Genomic DNA, 25000 nt, shown 5'->3' with positions numbered 1-25000 from the left:
AACTCTCAAGTAATAATAATAATAATAATAATAATAATAATAACAACAACAACAACAACAACAATAACAACAATAATAATAATATTGCGAATATATGAAAAAGCATGTTACGTAGATTCATGGAATTAAACATGGAGTTCTCAATATCTTTCAATATCTCGTATTAAATAATTTTTTAATTATTCCTTTAATGCTGATAATGTTATATAACGATATATAATTGTTTAGAGATAAAGTAATTTCTATTGTTACATAATTTCATCTTTTTATTATGTACCTAATTTCTAGAATTTGTAGCTCTTCCTTTAAAAGCTGACATCAATTATCTTCGAAGAAAAATTAAAAATATGATTGATTTATTTCACAATGTATGATTACGTAAATCCTAAAGTTCGTCAACTCTACCATTGTTATGATTTAACTCATTTATCATTTCTATAAAATTATTTTAAAAACTAACTCTAAAATATTTTAAATATAATTTCTTGCGCGCATTTCTCTACTTGAACATATACAGTACATATGCACATAAGTTTTTCACTAAATTGAAAATAATTGTAATATCCAAAATATGTTAAAAGCGTAAAAAACGTACAGTTCATTTATATAAAAAATGATAATCAAATGCTAGAACTGATTATAATTTATTAAGTCTTTGAAAAATATCAATATCAACTGAATTAAATTATTTATTTATTTATTTTTTTAATATTACTTTATTTGAAAATTAAGTATTTATCTAAATACATAATTTTTTATGTTTCAGGTGAGCTAGAAAAGGTTATTCACTATTCTAGAACGTAAGTTTATATGAAATTTCATATTATAAATATTTATTAACATTTAATAATTCTCTAGCATACATAGGATATATAAATTTGAAAATTTATATATTTTTATCGGAACTGTATTTTTTCAAAGAATTTTGAAAATGTTCGAAATGCTTATAAGATTTAGTTTAATAATAAATTTACATTTCGTTCTTTACCTGCAAATTATGTTTGATGATACAAATCGCTTATTACTTTTAAATGAATATTTTTTTCCTATTTACTTGTAATAATTTAAAAATAACGACTTATTCTGCATATAAAATACTTAAGAAAATTAATGCCAATATAAAATATAAAATCCTGACATACAAATTTATTAATACTTCGGACATCTTAACAGATCCAAATTGTAAGGAATGTTGATTTTTAAAAAATAAAAAAACTATTATAAGAAATTATATTATTACTCTTACGATACATACATTTATTTATAAATTATATTAAAACAAAATTTCTTCTACCTATTTTCGTGATACTTGGCTTAATAAGTTACTAATTTCATTATATTATGTATTATTGTTCAATAAACGAAGAATTATCATATAATACTCGATACAAACAATAATTGTATTTTATACTTAATGTTATTTTAAAGAAGCTTCATTAAAAAAAAAGTGATTTTATTATTTATGTCTTAATGCTACCGATACTTTCGTAAAGTATTCATCGAAATTAACAATAAAATATTTATTTCAAATAAGCTTTCAATTATGTTAGCTCAAATTCAATTATATTCTTTCATAAGGTGTAAACTGACGACTGAACGTTTCCTATATTTTTGAAGTCATAAAGTTTCGATGGAGTACAACGCACTTGTCGTTAAGTAAATTTTTTAAGATAATACGTCGTACAGAAATGACAATCATACGGAAAATAAATTATAGACGAGACTGTAATTGTCAGAGAAATCGTGAGGCTTTACCCTTTGCGTGTCAAACTCGAGTTTGAGCGTTTTAATTATCTGAGAAGGCTAATTGAACATGCGTAATAGCATATGTAATTTTGCCTCTGCACTTTATCTTTTATCTTATGTACACATATATATAAATATATATCATCTGTGTTTTAAAATATATCATTTTTACATTTGATATGCATTAAATATCCGTATATATGTTATTACGTTAATAACGTGCAATTAATTAGTCATGAATACTAAATGCCATTATAACGTATGAAAATAGTTAACTTGTAGCTTATAAATTTTACAAAGTCGATTATTGTTGCATTATCGTTAAATATTAGGCCATGTAATATTCTAAAATATAGTTAATAATAAAGTGAAACAATACAATTCACAGTTCATAAAATTAATGAAAAGTAAAGTAATAAAATCTGTGGGTTCCTTTTAATTAAGTGTTTTTTTTTTTTTTTTTTTTTTTTTTTTTTTTTTTTATTAAATTACTTTATATATTTTATTTATATAAATATAATAAATGTAAATACATTTTTGTTAAAATTTAATAATAAAGTCTGAAATTTTATGCTCTATTATCACTTTAAATGATTAAACACCTTGAAAAAATAAGCTGTAATCTTTCATCTATTACGTCGCACAGTATTTTTTCATATTTCATAAATAAATTATATATTTTTGATTCGTTATTTTTGTACTGTAAAACTTTTATTTTAACAATCATATAAATATAATTAATTGTAATTTATTTTTATTTATTTTAATAATTATATATTAATTATATAATAATAATAATTATTTTAATAATTATTATTTCAAATATGTCTCATATATATATATATATATATATATATATATATATATATATATATATATATATATTTGAAAATTTAGTAAAAATCTTTTCTTATGTTTATTTGATTATTATTTTTATACTTCTTCATTTCTTTAAAGAATATTAAATATATATTAATATCCCATAATACTATTATAGTTTTTAATGAGATAATTTATTTGAACTTACTAGTGATTACACTTACTAGCAATAACAATCATTTGTATTTGATAGATTTTTGAGAATATGTATAAATCACGGTATGTCACGCGAATTTTGTAACTTTGCCAATAAAGAATAACTTCAAATTATGACCTTTTATAAATAGTAAGAATAATTCAGTGAAAGGATAAGCTTTTACAATTCATTAAAGAAATCGAGGTCCAAGTTTTCAAAGATACATATATAATTCACATTGAATGAAAAATTAATTCTTATACAGTTTGAACAATGGCAAAAACTTGGCAAATCGATGGGTAATTAGCGCAAAGAAGACTTGGAGTTCAAAGCTGATAACTAACTTTCCGGTTGCACTATATATAGAAATTGGGAATTTTAAAGTTCCTTTCACTTTATTCGAAAAACTTCTTGGGAAGTTCAAAAATTCCTTTATTTATTTATGAAATATTCTTTTACCTCCTCCATTAATAATTTGATTCATTAATTTACAAAATAAATTCTATCTTAAAGTATTATAGTTTCTATTAATGTCTTTAATATACGAAATCTCGATTCATAAAATTTAGTCAGTTTTTTCAGTTCAACGAAAATGATAAAATTCACATCAACTATGAATTTCATGAGATTATTTATGAAATGTATTAATACGAATGCCCATAAATGTATGTGTAAGATATTCATACTAAAGTTGATTACAGATATTTGTTTTTACCAAGTTTTTATAGTGCCAAGTTGTGTAGTGTGTAGCGTATGAAAAGGAAAAGTAGATTTCATAAGGGATGGCAATAATTTTTCAGTCATAATAACATTTGAAGCTAAGGAGTCTTGCGAAATCGTAATTAATGAGCGCAAAATTGCGTCTTCACTCAAAGAGCTTCGTATTGAAAAAGACGGCCGTAGTCAGGTGTAAACGAAGATAAATGGCGTCCTCGCGTCTGTGACAAATTCTCTTTATAATCGCACATTATTCGCCTTATGAGAAGACTCGAACTCTATACCAGAACAGCTAAGTATTCAAATAATGTTAGGAACTTTCTAAAGCAAAGATCATGAGTTACCAGGGAGAATGCGAGAGAGATAGTACGAAGAGTGGGTGGGAGGGGGCAGGAGCGGGGGATGGCCCTAGAGAAGAGCCTAGAACATCTTGACTTGTGCATACGCAAAGCCTTCGTTACTCGCAAAAGAATTCACGAAACTTCACTGATCCTTTATAACTATTAAGAAATAGAAGGCAATCCGACACCTTAAAGGTATTTGATTACTGAAAATAATTGCATAAGCTTCAAAGTTTTACCGAGAAGTTTCGAATGTCCTTTTTATTTAAATATTTTTTACATATTACTTATATTAGCATGGACAATATTATTTAATTAAATTTAACTTTTTTAACTTTAATATTGATTAAGATTATATTATATAATTTCATTGTGAGTATCATTGAAGCAAATTGAAAAAACTATATATAATGTAAATCCCATATGCTTTCATTCATAAAGTATAATAAATAATTTTATGGAAAATTCATTCATCTAACGTTCCCATATGATGGCAAAAATATACAGAATAATTTAAATAGTAATAAGAGTCCAAATATTTTGAAATATTAATGATAGTCATTTCACGATTCGATAAAATCAATTAAAATATTTAATGAGCTGTGAATCCGATGAAATGCAACACCAAATCCAATTACTTAATAGTATAATAAAATCTATATTTTTTAGCATTGTTAATTTAATAAAAAAAAAAAAAAAAAAAAAAAAAAAAAAAACGTTACTCGTATAAAAAATATTTTTTCCCGACCAAAAATTCTGAATATTAGCGAATCTTATAGAAAAGTGTTCTAAATTATTTACGAGTATTATATCACGTTCTATATTTATTATTTTATTATGCCGATAATAGAACATCTTTGGATTTTGTTGTAAAAATTATAATTTTCTTTTGGTAACAGCTCAAATCCAATAATAAATTAAATATATATAGCGATTAAAATCATTTTCAAGGAAAACGTAGTTTCACATTGCCCCTAAAATGAAAGATAGTGGCGATATATTCAGTCAGAATGTCACCCAAAATAAATGTTTCTCTCCTTTTGTTTTTAAAGTCTGAATTGCTTTGAAGTCGTTATCGCAGATGTTCAACTTGTCGCACTCGTTTGCTCACATTAAATACGATCTCGTTTCTAAATATATTTAAATCGTTAATAATGTTTTCTTTCAAGTGCTTATTTTATTTTATAAATTATTATCTCTATCATATATAAGTATGATAAGTGTATAAAGATAAGATCCTTTATACCTGCATGCTTTTAATAAGAACAAAAAAAAAAAAAAAAAAAAAAAAAAAAAAAAAAAAAATCGTGGTATCTAAACATAATAAATTATGTTACTTATAAAGTGTAGTGAAATATGCATATAAACTTTCTCAACCAATTTAAGAAATCTTGACTGTACAGCAATACCCAATTATTATGTAAAACGTTGTTAAAAGTATCGATTAAGTAAAATGTTTGAAGTATTATTTCACCGCAAAAAAAAAAATGGTAATGACTAAGGATTTTTATTGCGCTTGTTATTTATCGCGCTAGGGTTAAAAAATATTTTAATTTAGAAATTTTAGGGTAACTAATAAGAATGCTGTTAAAAAGGAATAAATGCTTTACATATAAAGTAGTGGAAGATAATAAAATTAATATGAGTAGATACATATTATTAATATAATTGTATTATTTTATTAAAAATAATCATTATTTCGTTTGCAGATTAGCACGCTCATCTATAAACATGTAATCGTAAAGAAATATCGGGACATTTCATTTCCAACATTTGAATTACAGGTTTCCAATTATTAAAATGAATAATTGTCGTATAAATTTCTATTAGACCGAGAATTAAATTAATAAAACGAAAACGGAGAACAAAAAAATGCTAAAATATTAATTAAATTTTTCTTCTTGTCAATTTTAAGCATTAATAATAGAAATTGGGTGTTATAATTCGATTTAAGGTATTCGCAATATTATTCGTAGCTAATATCTCCATTGTAACCTGTAAATTCGTCTTGTTTTTATCTTATTCTTTTTTCTATTCTTTCAATAGAAAATCAGTACATTATGCATTAGGCATAATTTTAAGAGGCTTTCTCTCTGTCTCGATATAATTATTTATCACTTACGTATTCCAAGAAGTCATTGTGCAGCAGCTATAATTGGATTGGTAAGTAGAAACATAAACGAACACCTACACGTGCATATATGATAGAATGCGCGTGACGCGATTCGTAATAGTTTAGTGTGCACATGTATTACGAAGTCCGCGCCATCTACATAAAGCTCTTACTTAGCTACGTAATGGAGGAGGAGAAAATATTTGGATGAACGAATTTGTTTAATCTAGCCAAATAGATATTGGATGAGATTGCACACTTGTTATCTAAATTTATTGTCATTGGCGTTAATCTGTTTGTAGCTTATCTGGCATTAACTCTTGATAGGATGTATTATCGATAATTACTAAGAGGCTAAAAATTTGCTTTAATAGTCGAAATTTCTATCGCAACTTTATCCGGCCCCTGCAAATATAATATTTCGATAGTATTTAGTATTGCGATATAATTGAACTTTATTGAGTTATAAGTCGGTTCTATGTTGTTATCAAACACCAATTAGAAACGATGTGCTCGTAAGGATGTGTTGGAAAACTAATTTATTTATAACGTATAATTCAATTATGTTAAATTACATTTTAAAAATTTTGTTTACAATATTTTTATACACGCGATAATGGATTTTTTAAAACAGCAACATTCTACATCTACATGCATTCGACTATTTTTATACGAGAATTCCTTACCAAAAGGTTGTTTAGATATAAAAAAAAAAAAAAAAATAAAAAAAAAAAAAAAAAAAAAAAAAAATGTTGAAATAATCTACGAAACGTTTCAGCGGCTACGTCATCCTATACAAAATATTGGGAGCAAAGAATAATTTCTAGTATATTTTTTAGATCTTTTTATATAGAAATAAAATTGTCGTATGACGGAAGAAAGATTTTCTCAATTGATATAGATAATATGAGGACGTTCGTTATTTCGTAATGACCTAAGGATTCCAGCTTCATATTCTTTTTATTCCTCTTTATACTCCTTTCGTTCCTACACATTAGAGTGAACATGCATTTTATCTCTTTTGGCTGGTACTCTGCTTATGGAAGTGATTATTTACATACTAAACGTAGCCATGCATTACTGGTACGTAGCTAATTTATACACGAGGAGATTTTATGAGACGCGCGAGCACACACGCACGCGCGCGCGCACGCACACATAGAAACGGGAAAGAGACACGAGCAACTGGTATTTCCAATAATTCCTACACGATTTATCCGTTGCAAAGTACGAACTAAAAGTACGGAGGTGAAAAATTAAACATATTTTTTACAGGAGCGGAGGTCAAGAGCTTAATTGCGTTAATCGATTATTTATGACTTTGTAAATTAAGATAGATGCCAAGAATGACTCGAGCATCAAATTTATGGAATTGGCACACAAAACTTCATATCGCAATGGGTGATAGCGTAAAGGGAATTCATCATACTCGTTTCAGTCTTGGTTCATCTTTATGCAACGAACTAGTCGCTATATTGGCCAGTAGACGAATGGCCGGGAAAATCGGGAAATCATACAATCGTGCATAAAAACCGAAGAAGAAGAATAGAGAAAAAAAAGAAGAAAAAAAAAGGAAAAAAAGAAGGAAAAAAAAAAGGATGACATGAAGAGGGGGAGGGTGGAGGGGGCACCTATCGGCCAACGCATTTGGGAGGGATTCGAGAACTTGGACTGCTGACGTCACAGGCACGCCGCAACACTTAACACTGGCGTAACATTACGTACAGTCTAGGTAAGAATGTAGGTATGACTGCATCATCTCGTGGAGGCAGCAGCACTTTCATCGTAAACATTTCGCGGCGTTGATCGAGGCGAGCGAGGGCGCGATAAGGGCGAGCGGAAGAAAGCCGTAGCAGCGAGTAAAAAAATGGTGGCGCGAGAGAGGCGACCGCACTTTCGAGGCCGCGGCTATCCGACTGGACACACGGGGGACGTCGCCCCGAGTTCGAGCCGCCGCCGTCTTCGCCGTCTTCGCCGTCTTCGCCGTCTTCGCTGCCGTTGCCGCCGCTGTCGTCGCCGCTGTCGTCGTCAACTTCGTCGTCGCCGTCGTCGATCGCGACGGCCATCGAAAATAGGCCCAGGCACGCGCCCCGGTGTCTCACTCCAACTCGGACACGGTCGCTGCTATTTGCGGTCGGAGGAGACGCATCGAGCCTCTCCCTCGGCCCTTCCTCGAGCGCTTTGCCTCGCCACGTTCACCCCGATGGAGGCCGGCGATGGCTTGGCACCGCGAGCCATCGTCACGACGAGCTGGTAATTAAGGAAGCGCGACGGCATACCGACTCGGGAGCGCGCGAACTGCCGCACCGACCGCGCACCGGCACCCTCCACCTCAAGGAGGAACCGTCGTTTTTTCGAACAGTTTTGAAAAGTCTTTAGCCGAGTGAAACTGCGACAGCTGGGCTGCCGAATGTGAGTGCCAGAGATAACGCTTCAGCTTGAAAATCGAGCCTTTCGCAGCAGAATGGTGGATTATTATCGTCCCGTCGTCGATTGGCAAACAGTCTACTAAGTAACAGTCGCGAGCTCTTGTGGACGGAGCTTTCGAGCTGTCGATTATTTTAAAACAAGGGCGGTCGGTACACTATATTTCATTTTAAATCCTTTTTCTATATCCTTTTAACGAATTTTCCGTAGCTATTTACGATATTATACTCCATTGCGATTGGCAAAGATCTCATTGTGGTTATATGTCAGGATGTATGGCATATCAGTAGTGATCATATCGGTGTAGAGGCCGAAATAACGCCCTCTAAGGATCTTTAAATAATGTCGAATTGTTTCATCACGCGATGGCCAATAGTACGTGGAGTTTGATATTTTTGGTACGTGTGCGTCCCTTTAAATCAAGAACGATCACTAAGCGATTAACAAATCTTAATAATAAATAACGACGCGCTTTTGTCTATGGCAGTTAACGATGGGGGCTGAGTCGTAGAGCGAAGCGCCAAAATCACAATGTCGTCGGTGGAATTTCATCTTGGAGATTACGGATAATAGAGCGGGAGTTACGCGTCAATAACGTCGCTACTTATTTGCCAATTGCGTCTCGCTCTGGAAGGCTGGAAAATGAGCAAATACGCTTGTATTTCAAGTAGGTGCCGATGGTAAATATGACGCAGGCCACGCAGGTACGTCGCGCGCGGATCGTGGGCGAGGGAGGGGCGGGAGGAGGAGGAGGAGGAGGAGGAGGAGGAGATGTTTACCTTGCTCGACTTCGGCGTTGATGTTTATGGTTCGAAGGCGCAGCTCCTCGTTTTCGTACAGCATGCCCCGCGACGACTTCCTGTCGAGTTTGCGATTTGGCTTGATACTGATGTCCCTACGCCGGGTGCGCAGCATGGCCGCACCACCCCCGGCGATACCGACTCCCGCCCCCGCGATCATCCTCACGAGCTTGTGGCGGGGCAAGAGGTAGCAAAGGCCCTTAACCTTGACCGCGAGATCGACGTCCAATGTCCGTTGCAGCCGCTGCTTCTTCAGATCCCGTCGACCCGTACGCATGCGGCTCCTCTCCTGGAGGACACGGGAGACAATACTTTATTCACGGCTTCATTCACCATCGCGACATTGTTGATAATGACTGGAGAATAATAAGTAAAAAGAGACTGCGGAACATTACGGGGCTGCCAGGTGTGACTGGCTCCTTTCATATCAATTGTAAACATTTTACTCCGTATGCTGAGAAAATTCTAAGTGCATAGCCAGCCCATCGATACTCAAGACGAAAGTTTACTGCATGAAATTTCAATAATTCCTTCGTTTTTTTTTTTTAATTTTCGAGCATGACACCCGATTTCTAGCACTAAGTACTTTTTTTTACGACCAATAATCAATTGGTATTAAATGACACTATGTGAAATATAGGCGCGTCGTATCTTTTCAATAAATAACATTTAATATTATCCTATTATTTCGTTAATTTGTCAAAAAATTATTGTACCTAATCTAGTGGTAAAACACGAGTATTTCTTTTTATTATAAAAATTTGACGTACGTAATATGTACAACTTTCGATTAATATATATATATATATATATATATATATATATATATATATATATTTGAGTGCATTCATTTATTTCGCAAATAAAATTATAACGAATTACTATCGTATAATTAAAAATTCAATGTTATTTCACTGGATAGGTAAAGAGCGAAATACTAAATCTTTATGAAAATGAATTTAGTAAAGCAATAACGGAATAAATAGCAGGTAATATGTAACTGAAATTTGAAAGAATTTTCAAATACACGCGCACCGGCACACACGCACAAAGAAAGAGATAGAGAGAGAGAGAGAGAGAGGGAGAGAGGGAGAGAGAGAGTGACTTCCATTATTATTGTTATATTATATAGCTTACCACTATTAAAATAAAATATATATTATTATTTAGTGAATATTCAACATTAGTTTTTAGATTATACAAAATATTGATATAATGAGTTTTTCATAGTTTCATTGTAGAAAGCATGAATATAGATAAAAGATAAATGAAGATTGATCTTCAGAGACAATTGTATTTATGAATTTTTATCTAATTATATATATATATATATATGTATATATAAATAAGCTTAGATTATTGCGATTTTGATATAAGAAGATTTAAATGTTTCTTGCTTAATCTTAATGAAAAACATGACCTGATAAACAAATAAAAAAGTATATAATATAAATTTCATTGCATTTAAAATGCACCTTTAATAGTGAAATCTGTGAAAAAAATATCTTCAACGTTTAATTATCTTTTCATTGCAAGGACTTTATTTACAGCCGACACTCTCTGACTATTAATGTCTATTATAATGAACCGTCACACGTTTTATTTAATCATTAGGATCCAGTAATTTCTATTTTTATTTCTGCCTTAACTTCGAACTTAAGCGACGAAATTTATTATGACTCGTATATCACATTCTCTATTCAGGACAATATTTTCCTCCTATTTGTAATGTAAGCGTTTCATCCGCGGCTTACCATATCGATCTCCCGGAAGCTGTTAGGCTTAAAAGTTTATAAAGACGACGAGGACTGGCGTACTTTCGTTAAATACGAAATCATAAATACGTCAATGAGTGGATGATGAAAGAGCAGAAGAAGGGGTCAGCCATGAGAATTATGTGCTCAGCACTCGCTTCTTACCCCACGAAGCGACGCCCACGCAGTGTGGGTGATTAGCCTGGCGCTGGGCCTGAGGTCCTTGCAAATTTATGTGTAATGGTCGTTTAGAGTTTGCGACGCCGTCTGTGCTCGTCACTTTTTTTGTTGCTCTTGTCGGCTACGAGTCACCGCTCATCATCACTCGATTCATTGCACTGGTGAGCCACACCATCGCATCGCCTCTTCACTTTATGATTTCTTTTCGAGCTGCTAAAATTGCTAAAAATTGATCGAGTCCTTAAGCCTTGACGATTTCATTCGATTTTCATGCGATTAGTAAGACTATAGCTCGAGTATTTTGCCATCTTTTTCCAATGCTTATTTGTATCGAGGGAATAAAGTAAAATCTTCGTTATAATCAGTAGCATTGGCAATTAGTTAGTTGGATCGTTAGTTGGACATTAAATTATATTAGACGTTCCATATAGAATAAATAACGAATTTTGAGAAAAATTTTAATGGAACCTCAAAATTCTATCCTTGCCAATTAGATCGGAATCACGAGAAGCGATATTAAAATAATATTTCGTCTTTATCTTACCCTTAATTCGTCGTAATGTTGGCGACTAGATCAATCGGCGCTCGTCACAGCCATTATTAACGATCGAGTGGACATAGATGTAGGAGAGTATTGGACATATTAGTAATTAATATCCCCTGTAATTTATGGAAATAGCGTAATTTTACAAAAATCTTTAATAAAATTCGCTCGAATGCCGACAATACTTGGCACGTCAAAGAATTCACTGCCTCACAATGTTCACTACCTCCTCTTCCTCAAAGTCATTCTATTTTTTTAGGGCGCACTGCAGGCCACGTCTTTATGTCGTAATGCATGGCCTCTTGTAGTTGGGGCTTTGAAAGGGTTTCGCATCCGCGACGTTCCTTCCTCTTTGGCCCAACCGACGCCTTCGTGTATTATAAATATTCAGCCGCGGTACGGTCTTGTATCTTTTCTTTCGAACTTTCGTCCCTTCCTTTCTCGCATTCGCTCGCGCCTTCGTCGCCACTTTATATCTCTGCTTGATTTACGGGAGATTTCTTACGCACAGATTCTCCTTTTTTTTTCTCTTTCTTTCTCGTGCTTGCTCCGACTATCGCAGTGCCTTTGATTTTTCGCGAGATTTATTATGTACGTTGCATGCCCTCGATGACAGTGACGACGATATTAAAGGGTCACCGAACAATTGGCCACGGCAACGCCTGACTGCTTGCACAGAACAAAGAGTTAAGATGAATTTTAAACATTTCATTTAAATATTGTACAGATATTTATTTAAATATTTAGAGTGTCCATAGTATTAGACACTACCGACAAAGTCTTTATCTTTATGCCTACTAATAATAACTAATAAGCAGAAAAATATTCGTGTACAGTTTTATTAAACATTTCTCGATGAAACTCCTATTATCGTTGCTTTCAATTCAATTTCAAGGTTATATTTAATCGAATATTTAACTCACCATTATTTCTATACGGTCTTAATCAAAGATCTATTATTGTCTGTATCAATAAATCAATACTACAATGCTGAAATAATTCACTGACTACTCTAATTATAAAGCTTCCTTCCTTCGAGCTTTCTTGCAAATGGAGTTAACTTTCAAGTGGTAACTTTCAACAACATCAATTGAAATAACTGAAAATTATATGACAATTTATTCTTTAATATTCGCCAAAGCGAGCTAACGATAACGATCTTCTCAGACTGTACAAACACTTATTTTCCTTACTCGCCTGTAAGAACAAATCCATTAGGGTTTGCCGATATCACGGCTCAAAGTTCCTCTAATACTTATAATAATGCACACGGACATTGTAACTGACAACATGCATGAATTTTCGTTATTTTCTATTAAATATCTTACATTTTCCATCCGAGCATCCATACGGTTTTAGCATCCCATCACTTTCTAGTCAACAGCATTTCGTCGCTTTATCAATTTCATTCCGCTACTTTTTCTTTCCATCATTTGAAACTTTATCTTTCCTAAATTTAAAAAGGATTTTCTGATAATCAAGCTTCCTTTTTCCGTCTTTTATGTGAAGTTTCTATTGGGAATAGCAAAATCGATCTACTACACTCTCACCAATATACAGCGCTTAGACATTTATATTAAAATTTTCAATAAAATTTCCTCACCATTTGTAGTTATCGTCACAATGTATAATCTTTAAAACTGAGTGACAATTGCTCGTTAATTATTGGCTCGCTTATCGCATATAAATAAAATTAATAAATATATTAAACAAATACCCGTATAATACAACAATTAAGCTACGAGCCACATAAACGTAGGATGAACTTTAGAATAGTTTATTTTTCTAATGAATTGAAAGTTTATGATATGTTTTGTTGAGCACGGAAGCAACGAGGTAACAATTATCAATACACAATATATATATATATATATATATATGCCTGTGTGCCTGCTCCTTGTGAAGTGCAAAGCGTTTTATATCATTCTAGCAACTTATATGTTCCTTCGTAAAAGTTTCTATATACCTATGTGTCTATAATATTTCTTCAATAGTTCTTCTTCAATCCTTCCAAGTTATTTTTGGTAATTTATTACGTTTCATCATAGTTTTTTCAACTTTTTCTCAAAGCTTCCAAGGTCCTATACAACGATTCTTATTGGCACGTAAAGTTATCGATGCTTCCTCCTTTATTCCCTTTTTTTTTTGCTGTTTTCTGAAAATGCAAGTAAAGTAAATCTTAGGTCAATGAATATTTGATGATTTTTTTTATATCTACACACACACACACACACACTATGACCACAAATTTATGTCTATATATTTAATAATATTAAATAAAACATAATTATAATGAAACTAAATTTTATAATCAATAGTTTAAACATTTACATTCTTATTAACAAAATTAAAAATAGTTTAATAATTAATCATTAAAATATAATTATATTTTTTTTTTCTTTTTTTTTTTATAACAATGCTGTCATTAACAATCTTGTTTCATTATTAATGAATTGTAATATTAATTTATATTACTGTAAAAACTAGTGGCTATTTACTTACGTCATTGTTTCGAATTCAAGTTTTTCATTTAATGTTGAGTTGTAAAAAATCTAAAAAACAATATGAATTAAAAAATGTATATGGTGTGAAGGTCTCAAATATACTTATAATAAATCATTAATTATTTTTCATCTCATTATTATAGTGTAGAAATTGATGTAGAATATATATATGTATATATATTTTGTATGCATTTATTAAATGTATAAGAAGATAATAATAGTAAATTTTGGATAAAATGATTATTTGAAAGATCAGAATAGTAACGCTTTGTAAATTTATTAGAAAAAAGTCGAAAGTGGTTAAAGTGCCATACTGACGAGACCAGTTTAAATTTATTTACTTGAGTAGTTGAGATTTGCCTCTTGGAAGTCCGCCCCGTCTTATAACGGCAAAAATATTTATAACTCCTAAGAATACAAACCTGCAGTGTAGCGTTGCGTCTCTTTTGGCTCCGCTTCCCTCCTTAAAGCTAGCTCTTCTTGCACGAGGAGCAATATTATGTCAAAGGATACGTGCATGCACAATACGTGAGCTTGGCCGAGAAGTTGGAGAGTTCACTCTTCCGCGACTATGGCGAGAACGAGATTCTTTGGCGGCAACCACGATTCGCTAGAGCAAATATTCCTAACGCGTGCACCTGAAAAATAATGAAGTGCTTCAGTTCTTTTCACTTTGGTCTTCTCTTCCCCAACGAATCAGGGCTTTCGCAAATACTACTATAGTGGACCGCTCCGATGTACGCTGAGGCGTGAATATCTTATTTACCTTAATTTTCGTTTGTCTAGCAAAATAAGTATTTCAAAGATAAATGCATAAGGTTTCGCGAAATCAAATTTATGAACGTATGTTACCTTTGTGGAATATTTACTATGATTTTTACGACAATTTTTTCTATAATTTATAAGAATTATTTCAAAAGCATTTTTTTTCCTAATTATAATTTTGTGATTTCATAATTCTATTGATCAGTAATTCATATCGATAAGTATAGCTTTTTTCAATGATATAAACAAAAACGAAACCGACACAATATGGAATATAGATTATTTATTGTAATTCATATCTCTAATTTATTCATATCTCTAATATAATTCATCACGAAATTATATGAATTTTCAGTATATTTGGATATTTACAAAATAGATATTAGCAACTGATTATAGAATATTGGCAAATTTAAAGCGATAAAGCAGAAATTTTATCATTATATTCTTATCTCTTTCATTAAAGACTTCTGGTCTTTATAGGTAGCATAATGAAAAATGTTTAGACATTTTATGTTATCTTATTATTAGGAACGAATTGAATGAATAAAATGAGAAAATTTTCATTGTTTTTAGAATTTGGTTCGATTCTTGTTAAAATTATTTAGTGCCAAATTATACTGATTTTTTTTTTTTTTTTTTTATAACTACTCTACTACTTATAAAATATTTAATTCAATTATATTGTATTAGATGGATATTCAATAAAAATTATAAATCTATAATAATAGCCTTATTTATTTAATATTTAACGTTTGTTTTTCATTTTTCATTGATATATTTTATATATTTGTTTGTATATATTTTTCAAAAATAAAATAAACCTAAAATTATGTACTCTCTTTGTAAATAATATTTAACAATATAATAATTATTAATATTTCTTGTAATATTAATAGCTAACTTGTTATTTAATTATGAATGTAAAAAAAAAATTCTTTAGATGTATTTCGTATTTGAATGAAGTTTATATCATCTTTATGTAGAATCAAAGTTTATCATTAGAACAGGATATGATTGCTTGTAATTTTAAGTGTAAGCAAGTCCTTTTGTATAATTTAAGTTAATACTGAAAATATAGGACATAGTCTATCTAAGTACTTTGGGCTTGAATTTATGTGTTTATTATGTTATATATTTTTTAAAATATAATTTCATATGCTTGTGATTTGATTTTGTTAGGTTAAAAAAAAAAAAAAAAAATAGTAACTACGATAAGAGCACGAAGCACAACTAAAAAAAGTTCGTTAACCGTGAATATAAATTTTGTCTTCGTTCTTAAATGTCATAAACGTCTAAAAATGAATCTAACTAATATCGGTATTTTTTCTTAATTATAATTTTAAAAGAGTAAAGAATATAAATTAACGACCTGTTGATTATTCAGAAAAGTTTAAGTTGTGAATTAATTTTACCTTTGCAATTAATCAGATCGTGAGAGTAAATAAATATACTTGAATGTATCATATAACGCTTTTTAACGTTTATTAAATAATAATAAAGTAAAATGTATTAATTGCGATAATTTTTAAAATAATGTTATTTATAGAGCTTTTTATAAATGAAAAATTTATCTACCCGTCTTGCATAAGTAACGTAAATTAACAATAAATATAAATTGAAATATAAGTTATTTATAATTTTAGTCTGGTTTCGTATCCATTGTCTTAGACTTCCTAACACAAATATTATATTTTCGACGTTATAAATAAATATAAATAAAAAGTATTAAAAAGAGTATTCAAATTATTGCTTTCAATGAGTGAAGGCAGTTATTAAAAAAAGAATTTATTAACATATAAAATATTTATTGAAATAATCTTCTATTAGATGCCAATAAACATTCTCTAATATTAATTATTATTGCACGATTAACTCAATAAGTTTGAAAAATCCTACGGAATAAAGTTACTACTGAAAAAGTAATGTGTACATTCAATTTCATGTTATCCGAATGTCTAGCTCATAATTCCTGATTTGCCGCATTTGTTCGAAGCAATTTAATTCGTCAGTTGAAATGATAATATTCCTGCTACCTTCCCCTGCCATTCGTTGGTCTTATTCGTTATTTTCACGTAATTAAATTTATCATCATTTATTCTAAAAGTTAAAGTTATAATGAGAAATAAGAGTTGCCTCCTCGATTCTAATATTGCTATTCTAATATTCTTGTTAAATGGAAATTCACTTCTATGTCATTGCATCATATTCCAACTCTTAGATTCAATTATTATCCGTAAAATTATTATCTTTATCAATTTCTAGGAACATTAATTATAATTACTTTCATTAATGCAGCACAGTAAGTAAAGGACGTAATAATCTTATGATTTTATATATGCTTAATATCAAGAATTGTCCACATAAACTTATGTTACTCATATCATATGCTAATTGTTGTTAATAGTTCTCAATTGGCCGTAGTATTTTGTCTCCGAATAATGAAAAAGCGTCTTTGTAAAATTGATCGAACGCCAATCGTTGACTCCCATGAGACTCAGCGCTGTTCGTTTCCCGCAATTCGGATGTTCGCTTCGAAGTCTATTGCAAACGAAAAAAGTGAAAAGAGAAACTTGGGTCGAATTGTGCTTTTGCATAATTACTTTGGCTCCAACACATTCACACCCACTTAAGCCGTAGTCAAGCGAACGTGTCAGCAACATTTAGTCTCCATTTATAGGACGTCGGCTCTCGACTTTTGCGACTCGTTAAGGTCGACGGGAGGAGCCGTATTTACATCGCATTTATTAAAAATCCAAGTTGTCGCTACGAACTTTAAGATGAGCGAGAGGAGCCAATTGCTTTTGCAAACATATTTTCAATTTCACCCGGGAGTCGCTTTTTTTTTGTCGTTGATCGTTGGTTTGTGTTGAAAACTTTTTATAGTTCAAATGAAAGTTAGCATGGAAGACAAGAAAAAAAGTCTGATTCTTGAATTTTTTTCTCATCTTTTTCTATTTTTTTTTTTTATTATTTATTTTTTTTTATTATTATTAGAGCAATGAAAAAATGTTAAATTGATTACTAATTCTACTGATTCAATCTTACTAAAGTTATAGAGTTCCAAAATTATTCATATTAAATTCTATTGAATTATATAAGAAATATTAAATATTTAAAATAATTGAAAGGATAATGTGTAATGAGATTTTCTATATCATTCAATATATTAAAATTTAATGATAATTGAAATGAACTATAGTGACGTGATCGAAGAATTATTATTTTAAGATATTCGTTAGTTTCTGTATATATATATATATATATATATATATATATATATATATATATATATAGAGGTTGGAATGGAGAATAACGAAAATAATGAATATGATAAGATTGAGCATAAATATCAAGTTAATTTCTTAATTCGGTATATAAAAAAATATCTTGACGTTGATAAGCTCTAAATTACAAACAAGAAAAGAGATTAGCATGACGTTACTGTTGACGTTTAAATTTAGCCGTACAGCTAGTTTCTCTCAAAATTATAACAGGAGTTTACGGAAAATTAATTGCACAAATCTATTGAAATATTGTATATTACGTTAAAATACACACACGCACCCACCCACCCACCCACACACGCACGCACGCACACGCGCGCACACGTGCACACGCGCACACACGGACACACACAAAATCTCACCCTCTCCTCACTATTTTTCTCGTTTTCTTAGTCCCAAGCTTTTGAATTGTGGATGTCAATGGAGGATTAAGCAGGCAAAGAGGAAATATTTCGTACCCGACTCTCTTAGGCGTCGAATATTCGTTTTTCGTGAGCTCGGCACGGCTATAAATCTGAATTTAATTGAGAAGCAATTGCGTAATTTCCCAGAAGCTGATATCTGGAACGATTCCATAAAATAGAGACCTGCGTTTCCTCTTGAGTGCTAGAGCTTTCCTTCCACGGAAATGTAAATTATTGTTTACCGTTCGCATGAGATTGATCGCTTCCGTAACATTTTAATGCCGAAAATAAATGGTGTGATCGTCTTTACTTGCTCATATTACGATAGCTATAATACGGCTATAACTCCAATTTAGCATTCAACCTTGGTATTATCGACTTGTATCATCCAATAGAACGTGTTTCACGGATGTATATCTGTAAAAAGGTGTGTGAACAATAATAAAAATGCATTTCAAACACTAGTCTGGGGTTAAGCTTTCACTCGAATATTAGTATTTGGTGTAACATAAAATTTACAAATGCTACAATAATTTTTTTATGCGTTACAGTTTTACATTAATAATTGTTTTAATATGAAAGAAAGTATGTATTTTGATTAATTCATTAGCTAAAAGCAGTGAATAATTCTTGTAAATATAATGAACACCGTGCGTCCGCTTAAAAGATATATTGTATTTGTTAAAGTAACGTCTAATATTCCTGCGATGAATTTATTTAATTTTTCTAATCATTTCTTTATAACATTTGGTCGGAAAGGAAAACATAAATTACAGTTTATTTGTTCCTGAATGGTTCGTGCTGCATGAAATAAACACTTTTATTTGTGAAACGTGCCTCCACCTTTGTAAAAGCAGGCAATACATTTCAGAATCGTAAACTGCATTTCGAATTGGTTGTGCAGAGACGAGTCGTCTCTCTGAAAATGAAGTGTGCTTTCACTTCACTGAAGATATTGTATTGGCCTGTACGAGAATCAACCAACTGCTTATGGGAAGTTGTATTATATAGACAGTAGGAGAACTTTTCTTTTTCACTATTTTCCATCAGTGCAAATTTAATAATATCACAATATATTTAGTCGGATTATTTAATGCAATAATTTACAAATTCATTTATCCATTTATTTGGAAATAATTTATTATATAATTTGTGAATAATAAAGTCGAGCTATCATTTATTTTATACAATTTTTATTGATTTTCTGTAAAATTTATAGTATATACTTTATATAATATATTTAAAGTATATATTTCATGCTAAAATTAATTAGTTTTTTTTTTTTTTTTTTTTTTTTTTTTTTTTTTTTTTTTTTTTTTTTTTTTTTTTTTAGAAAACTATTATAAGTCACATATCATATGATTATAAATAACTATATTTATAAAATACTATAATCAATTGAAATTCAAATATTTATTCATATATACATCTTTCTATTTCTGGCTATAAATGTTTTTTTCACATTTCTAGTGAATATTGTTGGTAAACCAGTTGTTAGGTGTATATAAGAAATTTACTGTCCCTTTATTATATATACAAGAAATACATTTCAAATTATTTTTTTTATTGATATAATATCGATAATAATTAATAAATTCATAAGTAATCACTCTTATATGTATATATATATATATAAATTTAAATTTATGACAAGTTTTAATTCATTTGTCAATGATTCATGTCTATCTCTCTTTATAACGAAATATATAAAATTTCTGAGATGATATCTATCCTGATGTTCAACATATCACATATTAAAAAAAAAAAGAAGATGATTAGATTGGTAAATTTTATGAAAAATTGTTGTAAGAATAATTAAGTTTCACAATTTGTTTTAAAAAATATCTTGAATCTTCTCAACATGAAGAAATATGCGTACTCTACATAAATTCAGTTTACGCTTAATTTCGAAGTAGAAGTTGGTAATTTTAACTATAAGAAGAAATGAATGTGACTAGATTACTTTCTGATTAAATTTCATCATTTATTAAATTACGTTTAATGTAATAAAAAGATAAAATAATATTATAACGAAGCTGGAAAAATCAGGTCTTAATAATGTTTTAAAATTAATCATCTTAACTTTTCGTCTAATTTATAAAACTTATATTTTACTTCCTTATGCGTTACTCGAGTTGTTCTTTATTATTTATAAATAATGATTTTTATATATACTACTGTAAAATTAATAAAATCATTTCTAATACGTAATACATTATTTATGTACTTTACTATTAATAACACTAGTAATATGATTTTCTTGTATATAATTTTTTGTATATATTCGTCATTGTTATATTGATGATAATTTGTTCATATGTCTTTCACATACATGTTCGAATAAATAAATAAGTATATATATATATATATATATATATATATATATATTTGTGCGTGTGTGCGCGTGTTATAAAGCAATGTATTTTTTATATACACTATTATTATTATTGCTTTTAAGAAATTTCAAGTTATTTGTCAGTTAATGTCTATTTTGCATACAAAATATATTTAATAATTAACGATTTAATGTTACGAGCAGTATTTACATACTTTTAGGGTAAAATAATATAGGGAAGATCATAAAATGAAAATTTCAAATAAATATTAACGACAAATGCATTCATCGTACCCCATTAATTTTTTCAAACCTTAACAATGTAACGAAAGGCCAAGCTCGTTTTCGCACCTTCGAAAATCTGATATTCTACATTCTAATTTATGATCTTTCACATCTCGATGGCAACGCATGTTGGCACGAGTATTGGCGTACTCCGAAAAACCATAACGACTGTTGGCGTGAAACCACCGTAAAATCATAAGCGGACGACAAGTGAAAACATAACCCGCATACCACGCTATCATCGTCAAAATTTAACGATTTTCTAAAACGATTTTGTGCTCAGCTGTGACTACTGTGCGCTAGTCACTTATTTAGACGGGAGGTGCGAGAAGAGCCGTGACTTGTCCGTGTCTGTCGGAATCAGAAAAATTCGATACTGTGAATGGAAATTGAGGGGTTGATGCGGCTTTTATTATCGAAAATATGAATTCGATAAAATTCAAAAGAGAACGTGGCCACATGTTCGTCATCGCATAAAGTAGTAATAGGAGCTGGAATTATTTAAGTTAAAATGCAATTATTTATAGCGGTACTGACTATAAATATATCGACCCATGTCTATTAAGCGTTAATGCAAATCTTTCCTTACAAATCTTAATAATCTTTTAACGACTCGATATTAGGACTTTTATTTACTTAAATTTGGCAATTGGATTTAGGGCGTCAATGAAGTTATATATTCTTAAAGAGATAGACTTTTAACTTATATCTACATATATATATATATATTTTTTTTTTGTTTTTTATATAGTTTATAAAATATTTGTATCATTAAGGTTCTTCGTATGATGTGTCTTCTTGTGATTCTTGCGTTGTTGTGTCTCATTGTTAACGTTTTTTTTTCAAATATTTACAGAACGTAAAGAAATATTTACACATCGTAAGGAATGAAAAATATATGATAGATTAGTTATTTGTATAACTGAGCTATAACTAAGCTACCTTTGTGCAATTATTATGAAAATATCTAAAAGTAAAAAATAAATATGGCATTTTAAACTTATAGAACTACGATGATACTATGATATAACATCAAATACATTGACTTTAATGACCTAACCTAACAAGTCTTAATTTCATTATTCATAAATATATAAGATTTTAGTATGATTTTTATGGGTAAATGATGCACGCGCGCATTTAATCCTACTTAAATACAAGCGAATTCGAGTGAAATCCTTAAGGCAATAAAAAGCTCACATACAAATGGCATCCCTATCCGGTTAGAAATCAAGCTCCCATCATGAAATGTAAGTTCATTGCTCGCCTTATCACGTACGTCTCAAGTGGCTAAAAAGATGACGTACGACCGAGTGAGGTAGATGCCTTCGTGCGCCCGGGAAAAGGAAACAATTTGGCGTTGGCTCGAGGCTCGGAGGGATCGGTTTCCAATGCGCTTGGCAATCGCAAGTAAAAAACAAGAGGGGCAAGTCAGGTGCCACGGTCGAGGGCGTGGGGCACGTCCTTAATCCCGCGGCACATCCTTCTCTCCTTGAGCGCGTGCACTCGAGAGAGCGGCCCAAGTGCCTCCTTTCCGAGGCGCGAAATAATTCAGGCAACGACCGCGGCCTCGAGTCACGTGCGGATGTCGCGTGCGCCCCCCCCCCCTTACGTCCGATAGACGTCGCCTAGATGCGACCCTGCCGTCCCAACTAATTTCCCAACAAGCATTATTCCGCGGGCCTCCGGCGTTAATGCCGCCCACGAAACTTCACGGGGATGTTACATGTTGGCCAACGTCCCGTCCTTCCTCGTTACCCGTTACCCACCTTTCAGCAGCCGCTACCACCATTCGAGCTTACTCCGCAAAATTTATTGTTCATTTCACCGGCTCGTCTCGCCTCCGTATATCCCGTCGTCGCACCTGGGGCTTTGTTTTTCCCGGCGCTCATGGATGCGCGTGTCGAGAGGAAGTCACTCGCAGGTCAATGGTACTGCTGGAGCTTACATGTTGATTACCTCGGGAATAATTGACGAGGATGAAAATCCCAATTCTTGAACTTTCACGGGGCACAAGTGGTAGGATGAGCGCACGCTCCTGGATAAGTACACGGCTATTGTTTCTATCATATTTACAACTATGCGGAATAACTTTTTCTCTTCTTCTTCTTCTTCTTCTTCTTCTTCATCATTTATTTTGGTTTTTTTGTTTGTTTTTGTTTTTGTTTTTTTTTGTTTTTTTGTTCTTGTTCAAACGTGCCGTCCTCTTTCCGGCTACTTGGCTCACATTGTTTTCGCATAATATTTATCATCACGTCGCTCTGAAAAATCAACACGACGAAGTATTATACGATACGGTCGACTCCATTCGGTCCCTTCTTCGCTCATTATTAAAATGCTCGACAATCTTTTTTTTTTTATCGTAATAACGATACTCGCGTGTCATTATTTCTTTTCCAAATTTATTTATTTACATAACGTAAGGAGCGTCGAATGACGATGGCCCGAGACTTAATAAAGCCAATGTCTAAAGATATTCGCGTGCTCCATACTTTCCGTGATAAATCCAGCTATAAATTATTAATAATTTATTTTAATTAATATTGCAGGTAAGTCAAACTTTATGAATAATTAATGGCTCCGCATCATTATGCGTAGGTTTTTCTTAATATAAAAGTTCTCTTGCCCTAAGAAAAACAATTAAAATAAAATGCTCCTCATATTTAATATATTAATATCTAGGTTCTCGACTAAAATGCTAGGCATTTCTTTAATATAATTATTTCAAGTAGAGCTAGGTAAAAGTTGAGTACCGAAACTTTTAGAGCAGCTAAACTTAAAAGGCTTGATTAAAATTTCAGAAATTTATTTAGTGAATGGATAAAGTCCATTATTGGAAAGGCTAAAGTCATCAGCAAGGCAAAATAATAATATTATTACTTGCGAATTATTGCAAACAATGGTTAATAATAAATTAACTACTTTGCGATACAGGTAATATGTGCATGTCGTTGCACTGGAAAATAATTTTGACAATTTGCATGGGTATTCGTTAATGAAGCCGAGGCTCATGCCAAACGAGAAGAAAAGCTTCATGCACGTTTTCGAAGCTGGTCAGTTTGAAAAATCATTTAACTCAATTCACATTATTACGCAATATCACGCTCTAATTATTACTGTTGAATAGCCAAATATTAGCCATTGATTTACACTTGCGTAATTTCGTTGCGAAACTCGTGTTCAGTAACAGAATTGAATAGTCAAGGGTCGATGGCTAATTAAGCTCCTGGCCCCCAACAACTCTCAACTCCATCTAAATGAACAAATTATATTCTTTAAATTTCAGGTAAGAAAGGCCGACCCCCCCCCCCCCCCCGCCAAGCTTCTCCTCATCGCGGTAGCGACTCCGCAAAGTCCGAAACTTTTCTCTGGAGTCATTATCCGAGGCAAAACTTCTGCGTGGAAACTCGAGGGAATCACCAGAGTCCCGGGAGCGCGACACCAGCGACAGTATCAACGATTCAAGTACTCTCGCGTCCCAACGTCCAAGTATTAAGTCTGGTAAGCCTCAAGGCTCATAGAGGGCAAAACCTAATTGAATCCAGGCGAAAGATACGCGACACCGAGTTCCGAGTCTTAGCTGCCATCCGCCTCAATTTAGACTTGGAGAGGCGTGATCGGCTGTCGTGGTCCGGTGCGACAATAACGTATCATTAGCCGCTATTGAATTTTCAAAGGCTGGGTAGAGTGCGAGGCTAATTAGATGTGCCGGAGTGGAGTGGAGGTTGAAACCATGCCTTTCTCACCCAGCCCGCTTTATATAATGCGATGCTTACCCCTGCT

At 31.6% G+C, this 25000-nt stretch overlaps 1 protein-coding gene and 1 long non-coding RNA gene across 2 annotated transcripts in view; both read right to left on the bottom strand.

Moving 5' to 3' along the window:
* Positions 1–9368, bottom strand: part of LOC105359937 (uncharacterized) — a 40522-nt gene extending 31154 nt beyond the window's left edge. The window contains exon 1 of the mRNA XM_011496708.1: positions 9139–9368. Coding sequence (XP_011495010.1) covers positions 9139–9319 — 181 coding nt within the window. The 5' untranslated portion in view covers positions 9320–9368. The remainder of the gene's footprint in view (positions 1–9138) is intronic.
* Positions 9369–14157: 4789 nt separating this feature from the next.
* The window catches only part of LOC105359565 (uncharacterized), a 16859-nt gene continuing 6016 nt past the window's right edge, over positions 14158–25000 (bottom strand). The window contains exons 2-3 of the long non-coding RNA XR_912770.1: positions 14564–14779; positions 14158–14189 (exon numbers count right to left, since the gene is read on the bottom strand). This is a non-coding gene — a long non-coding RNA (uncharacterized LOC105359565). The remainder of the gene's footprint in view (positions 14190–14563; positions 14780–25000) is intronic.

This window comes from Ceratosolen solmsi, unplaced genomic scaffold, assembly GCF_000503995.2.
Source record: "Ceratosolen solmsi marchali unplaced genomic scaffold, CerSol_1.0 scaffold29, whole genome shotgun sequence".
Lineage (NCBI taxonomy): Eukaryota > Metazoa > Arthropoda > Insecta > Hymenoptera > Agaonidae > Ceratosolen > Ceratosolen solmsi.
The sequence above is the reverse complement of the archived record's forward strand: the minus strand, read 5'-3'. Positions and strand labels throughout refer to the sequence as shown.